This window comes from Mus musculus, chromosome 12 (genome assembly GCF_000001635.26).
Source record: "Mus musculus strain C57BL/6J chromosome 12, GRCm38.p6 C57BL/6J".
Lineage (NCBI taxonomy): Eukaryota > Metazoa > Chordata > Mammalia > Rodentia > Muridae > Mus > Mus musculus.
In genome coordinates this window covers 104,234,257-104,246,670 of record NC_000078.6, presented here as the reverse complement: position 1 = coordinate 104,246,670, position 12,414 = coordinate 104,234,257, and the positions used below count along the sequence as shown (strand labels likewise).

The window sequence follows — 12,414 nt, the reverse complement described above, 5'->3', positions numbered from 1 at the left end:
CTCAGTGGTTGTCCTGACTTGCTTTTAAGGCATACGCTTCATTTTCACTACATTAACTTTCATAATCTCCTCATATACATGTTTATGAATTCATTCACACATTCATGCATTTATTCATTTATGCCTTTCTGCATAAAGGTCTGTCTTGTATGGACAGGATAGGCAATGGGCCATTGCTGCTGGCCTTGAGACTTGAGTCTCAGAGGTAAAGGCAGATACATGGAGATTGTCATGGTGTGGTACCTGCTGCATTGTCACGTTCATGACAGACAATCTGAAGTCTAGATTCATATCCAGTCCTTAGTTCTTTTTATTCACTGTGACTTTTTGGTAAGGGATTTGGTTGTGGATAATACATACTTCATGGTCCCCAAATCTCTAAACTTGAGCTGAACCTGCCCTGTGCACTGAACTAATGAAAAGCTGCTCAGCACCCCCACTGAGCCCCTCCTTAAATGGAGCATCAACAGTCAGGGCAGGAGGCATGGTAGCCTGCATCTTCCTGGTAACATCTTGACAGACACTGCCCAACTAGTATTGGAGGTGGCAGAGGGATGATCAGAGCTCTGAGAGGTTAATGCAAATGCAGGTAACTTGAGAGAAGAGACCAGAGGCAGGCAGGAGCTCCAGCAGGCAGGTTGACCTGAGGAGAATCCTCTCTACTGAGAAGTGTAAAGGAAATGAAAGAGAGGTGCTTCAGCAAGTGTGGGCTCATGCTGGAGGTTCTCAGCAGTGGGGAAGCCTGCATCATTGTTCCCTCCTTCTATTCCCTTTGGTCTGCTGCTGGAGAGCATGTGTAGTTTTGGTATGGTGTGTTTGTGTGTGTGTGTGTGTGGGTGTGTGGGTGTGTGTACAGGAGTTTGCGTTGTGTTGGACTGTGTCCTAATCAGCTAGCTGGCCATCTGTGGACCCACATTCCCTCAAAGTGAGTGTATTTGATGAACGTTCCAAGGAGCTAAAAAGACTCAATTGGCCAGCATGGCCCTGACCCAGAGGTTTGTCCACCGGGAGGCCATGGGAAGCTGGACTTCTGCTTGTACAGGGGTTGAGTGGAGGCTGCACATGGCTCAGAGTCCCCAGCACAAGTATTCAGAGAACAGCAGCCCTTTCAGCAGAGAACAGCAGAGAAAGCTGCCCTTTCAGGTGACAGCTTTGGAACAGGGCACTTTTGGACAGGGTTACTGTTCAGGGTGAGGGTCAAAACAACAACTCATCTGCTGTTTAATACACTCTTGAGCCCCAGTTTCCCCTCCTGCCTTCTCTGTGCTCCAGGATGACATGAAAGTCACAGTTAGTGAAACATGCATCCTGAGCCAGTAGAAAATGCAGAATGCTACTTTCTTCTGGTTTCTCTTTCTGCACAGCACATTGTGGACCCCTGCTGCACATCCCTGGAACTGACATGCCTTGTGTCTAGGGAGCTGCATGGCTGTTAAAGCATGTCTTACCTGCTCATCCCATGGGCTCTTGTGCTTTTACCGCTATGATGGTGGATTACATTTCAATGTAATTACAGAGAATACCAGTCATTAGGATCTGACATTGGGATGCAGAAAAATGAGTTTGTACTTTAAGGAAGAGGATAAACCTTAGCAACTGCATCCCTGGTCCTTCCTCATCCTGCTCAGGTCAGGGATGGAATAAAAGTGACCTGGCTGACTAAGTGTAGAGAGAAGTGTGTGAGACAGGTGTCCTGTTCTTCCTTCTCTTCCTGCCAGCAGCCCTAGGCAGTCTACCTGAGTCCCAGCAGCCTCAGTCATTTCCCTGGGAAACATGTGGGTTTGCTATGACAATCCTATATTTATTTCTTCTTTTATATTCTGGTTGTAGCAATTTGAATGACTCAAGTTCAAGGCCAAATGCTCCATTTTTAAATTACACCTGCACAAACTGGAAGAATCTGACCGTCCTTACACCCATCGACATATTTGTCCATTTTCTACTTATGTATATACGTTTCTATCATACATATATGTGTGTCTATATATAAACACACTCATATACACACATTCACAGAAGTATATGTAGTGTATGGCTATATGTAAACACATACCTACTCACCTACACACACACAAACACACACACACACACACACACACACACACACACACACACACACACACGTATACATATTTTTGAACTCAGAGCCTGACATATACTCAGAAAACAGCCTACGTGTCTGTGTGTTAGTGAACGTGCATGTGTGCATCCATGTGCACAGCCCTCTTCTTTTTTTTTGTTTTTTTTTGTTTTGTTTTTTTTCTCTTTTTTTCCATTTTTTATTAGGTATTTAGCTCATTTACATTTCCAATGCTATACCAAAAGTCCCCCATACCCACCCACCCCCACTCCCCTACCCACCCACTCCCCCTTTTTGGCCCTGGCGTTCCCCTGTACTGGGGCATATAAAGTTTGCGTGTCCAATGGGCCTCTCTTTCCAGTGATGGCCGATTAGGCCATCTTTTGATACATATGCAGCTAGAGTCAAGAGCTCCGGGGTACTGGTTAGTTCATAATGTTGTTCCACCTATAGGGTTGCAGATCCCTTTAGCTCCTTGGGTACTTTCTCTAGCTCCTCCATTGGGAGCCCTGTGATCCATCCATTAGCTGACTGTGAGCATCCACTTCTGTGTTTGCTAGGCCCCGGCATAGTCTCACAAGAGACAGCTACATCTGGGTCCTTTCGATAAAATCTTGCTAGTGTATGCAATGGTGTCAGCGTTTGGAGGCTGATTATGGGGTGGATCCCTGGATATGGCAGTCTCTACATGGTCCATCCTTTCATCTCAGCTCCAAACTTTGTCTTTGTAATTCCTTCCATGGGTGTTTTGTTCCCAATTCTAAGGAGGGCACAGCCCTCTTCTTACAGTTTTGTTTTCACTAAGTGCCTCACTATCTTGCCCGACTGACCTTAAATTCACTCTCAGATATTTCATTTTTCTCCTCGGTTCAAAAGGAGGAGTAAATGACATGTTAGTAAAGCAACTTCTATTTGTGCTCACAGTAAAAGGGCAAAGCCAGTGAAGTGGAAAGGAGGGACTGCAGATGGACCAGTCCTCCTCAGCAGGCCTGATGGTGACATAGAGGATCTCATGTCCCTACTCCCAAAATTCTGGTGGAACATAGTATTTGAACCCCATAGCATGTTGAATTATTGTCCCCATGTTGCAACACCATACAAACTTCACATCCAGCAGCTGGGCCTTCTGTCTGCTGCCCATCCATTTCACAACCTTAAAGCTCAGAGAACCTTCCCTGAGGACTCACATTCCATTTCTGCTTGGCCAGAATTTTCAGTATCTCATTTCAAGCCATGTTAGTCACTGTTTTACAGACTTCATAAACATTGATGTGTCATGCCCCCAGGTCCCCATAGCTCTACACAACCATTAGAGCACCCTTTATATTCATATATTTCCCTCTTCTGAATACCACCTGTCTGTAGCTCACAGGACACAGGCCCTACTTATGGGTTTGTTTCCCTGTGAAAATACTGTCAAGCTCACATACAGGGCAGCAGGAAGTGGCACCTCCCATGTTTGTCTAATTCAGTAATAGTGTGTGGCCTGAGTGAGCTCTGCTCTTTCTTGCGTCTGTTGGGGGACCCTTAATTCACAAGCCCTTTGCCAACTATGAGAAGCATGGTGGACGCTGGCTGCTGTGCCTGTCAGGTCCTTGCTTCCTGTTCCTCTGAGCACCTGCCTACAGTGTGATTGCTGTATCAACCTCTTCAAAGATGCTGCACCATTCTCCATTCCTACTGCTGCAAAGGAAGGCTTGGAATTCAAGCCCTGCAACCACACATGACATGAAACAAGTTCTCATCCTATGCCTGCATTTTGCATCAGTTTCTGAGATGTAGCTGCAGGGGTTGGGATAGTGTGAGGGTGGAAGTGGCATCCAGGATGTTGATGGTCATTATAACTATTGCCAGCACTATTATTCCCTATCCCATAATGCTGTTTGCTAATCTTTCATGAGTAAACCTGGGACCTTGTCAGTGATCTCTCTCAGGTAGTTGGGTTAAAATGTCAAAGTGACTATATGTCTGAGTTTCATTATATCCAGTGGGAAAGACACATTGTGATTTTTGAGCTTTCACCCCTCACTTTCTTCCCCTTGTTACATTTTAAGAAATGGATTTACCATCTAGTGTATGTTCTGCACTTTTCTAAAATATGCTTCATCTCGGAGTCTAAGAAATGCCTCCATTGTTCTTTTCACTGGGCAAAATACACTTTTTGGTTACCGGACTACAAACACTGCCTCCTCTTCCTCCTCTTCCTCCTTCTCTTCTTCCTCCTCCTCACCACCAACATAACCATCACCACCATCATCACCATCATCACCATCATCCCCATCCTCTGTCCTCATCACAGAGCTCACCTCCTCTACCCAGGTCTTTTTGGGTGCTCTGTGTGAAGCATCCAGAGTCTTGCTTTATCATTCACCCGCCCACCACCACTGTGAAGTCTCAGGCACAGACTCACTGTTGGATGCAGGTTGTGCCTTGTCACCAGCAAACTTGAAATACTATACTACCTAGCTGTGTGTCATGGGAAAATGACTACGCTTCTCTGTGCCTCAGTTTCCTTATCCGTAAAGGGACTCACAATAGCATTAGGTCAGATAGCCATCACAGAAGTTACAGAATTTGAGTGACAATCTCTACGTCCCTGTTGTCACCAGAGGGTATAATCGTCAAATGGAAGCTCTGTGAACACTGTCACATTCAATGCAGTTACATGTTTATTGATCCTTAGCTCCTGCCCTTTCAATTTGTGTGATGAATGCAGAGGTGTCCACCAGTCCTACGTAGTTGGTCAACAAGAGACATTGAGAAAGACTACTCTGTTCTGAGTAGGAGTGCTACAGGGGGAGGAGCTGCTCTGACCCACAGGCCCCATGCAGCTGCAGGGCTGAGATCTCCACCTGTGCCAGATCTGGGTGGGGCCAGGAGACTATGCAGGGGCTGAGGATAATTCTGCCCAGAGGAAGGCAAGCATAAGGCAGATCTGGGCACCAAGCATTTCAGATGCTGCAGATAGACCCAGGGCACCAGGTTCCTTTCTTAGTCCTTATGGGTTGGCCTGTAAACTTGCACAGTCCCATCATGACTGAAAGGATGAAGGCAGACATAAGCAGAGCCTAAGTTAGGAGAGAGCCTCACTGCTGGGCCCAGGCTTTTGGGTTGAGGCAGATACAATGGAGACAGCAGGGAAAGGGAATAACACAAATTTCAGGTCAGGAACCTGATTTCGTGATACCATCATGACAGAGAGTCTGACAATAACCAGCCATAGGCTTCTTTCTCTGCATGAGGACGTGACAGAGTTGGTAAGTGTCACTGTCCAATCAGGCATAGCGGATCACCAAAACATAAACGCTTAGATTCCAGCCGTTGGGAAGAAGCACCCTCACCATTTGGGAAGTTCATAGATCTCTCTGGATTTGTAACTTTTGCCATAAAGAGGGCAATGTGAGCTTTTGTGTCAGAGATAATCATCAGGAATGGCCTGTTGAAAAATATTTCCAGAAAGTCAAAAACTGCACAACATCCGACACCTGCCATTCCTGTGGCAGCAGCAGCCTCTGTGCCTGTCTCAGCCACATCCAGCACAGCCTTGTGGACCACCTGTGGGGAGAGAAACACATCACAAACTGGAGACCAGGGAGGGCAGGAACAGTGTCTTGAGCAAACAGTGAGTGCTGGCTTCATTTGCTCATGAAGTTTTTTGTTCCTTCCCTGAGCTCTAACCCTGGATTCCCAAGTCTCTGTTCAAGCTGTGAGATGAGGCAGGCCCTGGTCAGCTCAGTGTCTGAAACAGTGATGCCCTGAAACCACTTCAACAGGCGGACAGGAGTAGGCAATGCCAGCATTTTTTATTATGTTTCTTATGTTTAGTGCTGCTATTCTATGTGCTAGAGAGGAAGTCCTGGCTGTTGCAGTGAAGTTGAGGCTGGGCATGCTTTGTGCCTGCAGTGGATTGTGAGTGGCACCTGCAGTGCAGCACAGGTTGGTAACCATGTGATCTAACACCAAGTGTAGGCAATCCCCCCCATAGGTTCCTTGGTGAGGTCTAGTCCAAAGGGCAATGTAGGGACTGGCTGCATGCTCTCAGCAAGATTATCTAGGGTGGGATTAAGTTCTCCCCGGCATGAGGGAAACAGAAGTACAGGTGTTCTCACAGATGTCCCAATCCCACATGCCCAGATGGCCTTAACCATACACATTCATGACCAAGCTGACCTACCCCGCAGTTCTTGCTTTACCTGAGAGACTCTCAGATCCTTGGTTCCTGTGATTGCAGACAGGTCAGCCTGTGTGGAGAAGACTTCCCTGATGCCCAACTCAGGAAGGATGTGCTCCAGGCTGTAGTCGGTGGAGATGGAGAACTTGGGCAGGCGGAGCTCATGTATCATCCTGAGAATGAAAGAGAAACATAGAGTTCCTGTACTCTGTGACTCCTTCAGTCCACTGTGCTGCTTGGCTCCTCTACACAGAGAGTCCTCTAATTACAGGGAAGTCCTCTTCCCATCCATGCCTACACAATGTGACTTTGCTCTCCCTAATGCATTAATTATCCTCAGTTCCTGAGAGTGTGAACAGTAAACAGGCATCCTGACTTGGTGCTGGGTGTTCTTTGACTGAGATTGCTTTCCTCCAAGATCCACAAATGCAGCCCTTCCCTGTCATGAGGCCCTCTGACATCACCTAAGGAGCCTTCTGTTTAACATAGGATCCTGCATCAGACTCTAGCTGTCCTTATCCTATGACACTCTCCCTATCACCTCTCCACTTTTCACCAGTGAGGAATGAAATAAAGATTCACTGTATTAGCATTCCCACACTTTCCCTTCCTCAATTGCAACAAAGCCCAGAGGCTAAGAAAATATTTTGGACTTTAATCTCTGATAGACTCTGAGGGTCTATGTCCAGCTTGTCATGTAGTGGGTGTTCAAGTCACCATACCATGAATGTTGAGTGAATGATGGACAAGGGGATGAGAGGACTCCATGGGGCACAGCTGTGTCTCAGAGCTCATCTCCTGTCAATCACAATCCCCCCTGGCTCACAGCTCTCCACTCACTCAAGACACCATGTCTACAAAGGCTGTTAGAGAGAAACCTCAGCTCCCTCTGTGAGCTGGTCTCATATTGTGAAGGAAAAAAACCACAGTAAAATCAGGCCTGAAACACCTGAGGTAGTGGAGGGAACTCAATTCAACTCCACCTGTCCCCTGCTGACACTTTAACCTTTACACAGGCTGTAAGTGAGACTCTTGAGTTACTGGGCTACTAGACATCAGAACAACAGCACTACGGGGATCCTTGCCAGTTCTGGGTCCTTTGTCTATGTACCTGGGCTTCAGAGAGTTCTTCCACTTCCTCAGGGTCTCTGGTTGTAAGCTTGCTTCCACCTGCTGCATCCTGCCCTGGTCAGGGAGGATGAACATGGCACTGGCATTTCCTGTGTATTTCAGCTCCACCACAGTGCAGGACAGCTCCTCATCCCGGAAGTAGGGAGTTGTCAGGTAACCAGTTTTCATCATGGACACAATCACAGACCTCTTCTCATCCAAGTAGAACTCGGACTTAAATGTATCATTCGGGTCAAAGGGGTTCTTCCATTTGCCTAAATGTGGAGCAAATCATCAGATTGTAACACTGGCACAGAGACTGCAACTCCACCCCATATGGCACCCACTGCTGAGTCATGACAGCTGTCAATATACCTTCAACAGCACAGTGTCCCTTAGTAGTTTTATAATGATTAGAAAATCCTTGAGAGATACAGAACTCTGAATGAGAAGGGATCCACAGGCTTTGTTTGCAAAGAACAATGTTTAACGTCTAACCCTCAGCCTGGAGAATTGAGGTTCTGAGTAACAGGTGTATAAGCAAGGGATGAGAGTGCAAATGGTGAGCCTGGATCCTGGGGGGAGATGGGGATTCTTAGGGGAAGCATGTCTAGAAGGTATTGGGAGAGAAGAGAAGAGTTGAGTCCTCCCTCTCTGAGGTCTGTTAACTGTGCAGGGTGGGATCCACATTGTTGGAAGGTAGAGTGAAGACCCTGGGTCCTGTAACACAGACTCAGTTTTCCAGGAACCCATTGATAGTGCAGTTAGTAAGGCATGGGTAATGTGTGTGTTCCACGAATTATAACTATATCTAAAAATCATAGAGAGATAGGGACTGTGTGTAATAAAAATTGCACAACAGTTCCTGCAAGGCTTCAAAACCTACTTCAAAATGGGCAGCATAAAGGACACAAGTCCCCTGACAAGATCCTCTCCCTCCACTCCCAGGCAGTGACCACGCCCACCTTTAAAGTAGATGTAGTTCACCAGCACCATCAATGTGCTCTCTTTCAGGCCTGAGATGAGTTCCTTGATCTTCCCCTGGGTGTGATTGCTCACATAGTCATTGATGAGCTTTGTGGCCTTGAGAGGTTGCTGGAAATCTGCTGTGAAGGCCTCAGCCTGGTACAGAGCCCTTGCCTTCTCCTTGAACTCTGCCAGGATCTGTAGGTGCTTTTCAATAAACAGGGCACTGCCTGTGCTGATCTGTACCTGGTTCCCTGGCTGACTTAGAAGGTCTAGCAAGTACCTAAAGCCCTGGTGGATGTCTGGTTCAGGGGTCTCTGTGAGGTTGAACTTGAGACCTTCTAGGATTTCCTTCAGGGTGTTGCTCTTTGCTCCCAGGGACAGGAGGGCCAAGGCAGTGCAGATGCTGAATGGGGAGAAGACAACATTTTCATCTGGATTCTTCAAAACCAGCTTCCTGTAGAGGCTGAAGGCAAAGTCAGTGTTGCTGGAGACCAGTGTTAAACTGTCCACTGATGTGACATTTTCTTGTACTTCACGGACTGCAGCTCAGGGAAAGAATCTTAGGCCAGTAAGGTAGGACAGGACCCAGACCAACCTCCCGGTGACCTGTTTAAGAAATCTCATGGCAGTGAGGTGGATCTAGAGCATGTTTCTTGGAGTGGGGATGTCAATTTGGAAGAAACAATATAATTATCTGGCTCAGTGTCAGGGCCTTGGGACCTCTGAGAACAGGTACAATTAGAAGGATAAAGAGTGGAAGGTTCTTTAACTCAAAGCATGCTGAGTACCACCTGGTAGTTTATACCTCATTGCAAAAAATTTTTTTTTTCTGATGGGAAGAAAACTTAGTGGAGCCTCAATTTTTCATTCCTGGACCATATTTTATTCTGGCTCTCAGGATGTCTGTGTGGTAGCAAGCAGATGGGTAAACTTCTCTGGACAATGTGTCAAGAGGCCCATGTTACATAATTATCGATATTATTTGTAATATATAGTATATTCAACGTGGGGTGGATGTGACAAATATCCAAAGGGCCATCTCCTCTATACACACCTGTCCTGGGAGTCACAGGTACCATGAAACCCTACAAGTGATGGCTTGTGATCTTTCTGAAGACAGCTGCTCCTTTTCAGCCTCTGTGCGGACTATAGGAGAGATCAGAGGAAACACAGAGTCCATAGGTGTGGGATGGGGAGGGGGAGGAGTGGGGAACGGAGAGGACAATGGGAAAGGAGAAGAAGGAATGTGGAAGTTGAAGGGAGATGGGCTGGATGATGGGAGGATGAGGGGACAGGATGAAGGAGCTAAGGGGAAGATGGAGGGGATAAGAGACTGGGAGATGTAGGAGAAAGGAGAGCAGGGGAGGAAGGTGTTGGAGCTTTGCCTCATGTCCCCAGGGCACTGACATGCCTGCAGAGAAGCCAGGAGCTTCAGCAACCTTCACTGTGTCAGTCTGAGACAACCATTTCTTTGGAAAAGCATCAGATAATAATTTATTACAAGTTTATTTCCACAGAACACAGGCTAGTCTGTTGGTGGAGCAGTGAAATGAGTCAGTAGCTGAGCAGTTGTCTTATCCTCCTGCCTAGGAGAGAGTGTGGCCCTGCTTTCCAATCCATGGAATTTACAAGGGAAGTGGGGTCCCTGAACCTAAGGCCTCTGCAGTCTGATGGGAGCATGGCAGTGGTTCTCACTCTGCTGAGGGATTCTGTAACAATCCTGTTCCTTCCTGGCTTCTACATCAGCACCTGAATTAGCAAGGTCTCAGTACGGACCTGTGGAGGGTCAAAAGGAGCAGGTTCCGTTTGCTTTCCAGGAGCATAGCTCATGGCACCAGCAACTTCCATAGCCATGAAGACCCAGATAACAGTGAAGATTTTCATGCACTGCAGAAATGTTCCTGGGGTCCAAATTAGTGCCCCAGATAAAAACCCTCCCCCTCCCCAAACCAAAACCTTAGGTCATAGACCACACAGCCTATGAACTCCTCTGTCCCCAGAGAGAAAGTATCACGGCCTTACCTGCAGAGCTGAGCCAGCTGCCAGTGTCTGTGATATCTGGCTCCTGGTGGTCAGGGCTGCTGCCTTCCTGGTCTGCTGTTCTCTCCACTGCATGCTGAATTATTTATCCGAACCAAACTCCTCCCACATCTTAGGAAATGTTGATGCAGATAAGCTGTGCTCTGGACTCTAATGAGAAATGGACAGACCGGGTGATTTCTGGGAACTATAACTTATAGGTTTTAACTTTCAAAACCATTTCCTGTTCGGAAACCCCCTAACAGTTCTAAATAACATACCACGGGGATGTCTTGTTATGGCTACTGCTTTTCTAGTGGTTGAAAGGAGACTGTGGGACAGGGATGTGTAGTGAAGGAAAAAAGACCGGGCACAAGCACAGACCACAAGTCCCCAGGAGGGGTAAAGGTGACACTTGTGCTGGGCTTTCTAAGTCACTTCAAAAGGAAAACAATTCTATGTCCATGCTGGCACATTTCTATAGGGAAGATTGCACATTAATAAACACATTCCTCAATGTTGACAGGCTTTAGCTTGCTTCTGTATAAGTGTCCTGAAATGCTACAATCGGTACATAAAAAAACAGAGATATGCTTTGTATTGTTTGGCTATCTGACATCTGAAGGGAAGCTGCCTGTGACTGGCAGTGGAGGAAATCTGAAAGGAGGCTTTGCCTGCAGAGAATGACTTAGCTGATAGGAACTTCAGTTCTGTAGAGAGACTGGAGCATGGCAGGTCCTGACAGAGGCTCATTATCACCTTATCTTCTGCTAAGTTCTACCTCTATGGAACACCCATGCATTGCCTGCCTGTGTGTCAGAACTGACACCTGTGACAATAGGATCTATTAACTTAGCAACCAGCTAGCTGCACCCCAAGAGCTAAGCAAGGAAGCAGATGATGTCTTGAGTCTAGAGATGAGCTTTCCCCATGCTGATGCAATTGACTCTCAGGTATCCACCCATGCCTCTTAAACTTGCCTTGATTTATGGCTTGCTTTCTTTTGTAAAGCCATAATGATTTTGTAGAAGTGATTCCCCATTGAACATGGAATTTGGGTGATGGAAATCTGTGTTCTCTGACAATTGTCATGCAAACTGGCTCTAGAATGAAGTATCCCTTACTCTCTTTAGGATGAGAGCTGTGAATTTTGTGTCAACAGTAAGGTGAGAGATTCACCAGCATGTGTTTGGTCCAAAGCTGCAGTCCCCCAAATGGAAGTACAGGTCCTAACAGGAAGGATTCTTGATGCCTGAAGAAGGCCTCAAGTTGAGTCTACACATACCAGGAAAGAAGATGGTCTATGGTACTTTCCTGTTCACCAGGAGGAACCTTAACATTCTCACAAATATCAGCTACTTCAGGCAAGGGACCTAGTTCCCTTTTCGTGTACTCAGCCTGAATCAGCTCAAAGTACTCTACACTGCTGTCATTTCAAATCTTTTGTCTTCTTTCTGATGTTGCTTCTTCTCTCTGCCTGGAACTAAGAGAGAGAGAGAGAGAGAGAGAGAGAGAGAGAGAGAGAGAGAGAGAGAGAGAGAGAGAGAGAGAGAGAGAGAGAGAGGGAGAGAGAGAGAGAGAGAGACACTTGGCAATTTGATTCCCAATAGCATCTTCTTCCTACCCACAGAATTTAGTTTAATGTTTTCACTTCTTCTTTGCTTACATTTGATTCTGAAATCAGGTAAAGAACACTGGGAACTTTTCGCAGGGTCCTGTCCCCCCTACCTTATGTTTCACTTTTGAGACTCCTGGGTATTTCTTCTGGATTCTGCTGGCTCCAGTTACCCACCACATCCAACATCAAATTTTAGAGTTGGTTGCTCCAGCTTTTCCCTTCCACTGTGCAGGCTATATTCATTTCAACTTGAAACAAAGTGTGGTCATCTGACAGGAAGGAATCTCAGTTGACATTTGAACCTGTGTCTCAGTCTGCAATTTTTTAGTGATTTATAGTGTGCCCAGCCCATTGTGCATGGTGGATTCCCTGGACTAATGAGCATAGGTCCTGTAAGGAAGGAGGCAGAGGAAGCCATGTGAAGTAAGCCACTAAGCAGCTTCTCTG

The 12,414-nt window shown here is 46.6% G+C and overlaps 1 protein-coding gene across 2 annotated transcripts; it reads right to left on the bottom strand.

The window, feature by feature from the left end:
* Positions 1-4,731: 4,731 nt before the first annotated feature.
* Serpina3g (serine (or cysteine) peptidase inhibitor, clade A, member 3G) lies at positions 4,732-10,524 on the bottom strand. 2 transcript variants are annotated; one of them, NM_001353612.1, is made up of 5 exons: positions 10,353-10,524; positions 8,327-8,733; positions 7,363-7,636; positions 6,274-6,424; positions 4,732-5,635 (listed from the first exon to the last, which is right to left on the bottom strand). In NM_001353612.1, the coding sequence occupies exons 2-5, from the start codon at positions 8,355-8,357 to the stop codon at positions 5,345-5,347; spliced, it is 747 nt and encodes a 248-aa protein (NP_001340541.1). In that variant the 5' UTR covers positions 8,358-8,733; positions 10,353-10,524; the 3' UTR covers positions 4,732-5,344. The 2 variants fall into 2 exon arrangements, with proteins under 2 accessions (NP_001340541.1, NP_001340542.1); NM_001353613.1 differs by lacking the exon at positions 8,327-8,733.
* Between the last annotated feature and the right edge of the window lie 1,890 nt (positions 10,525-12,414).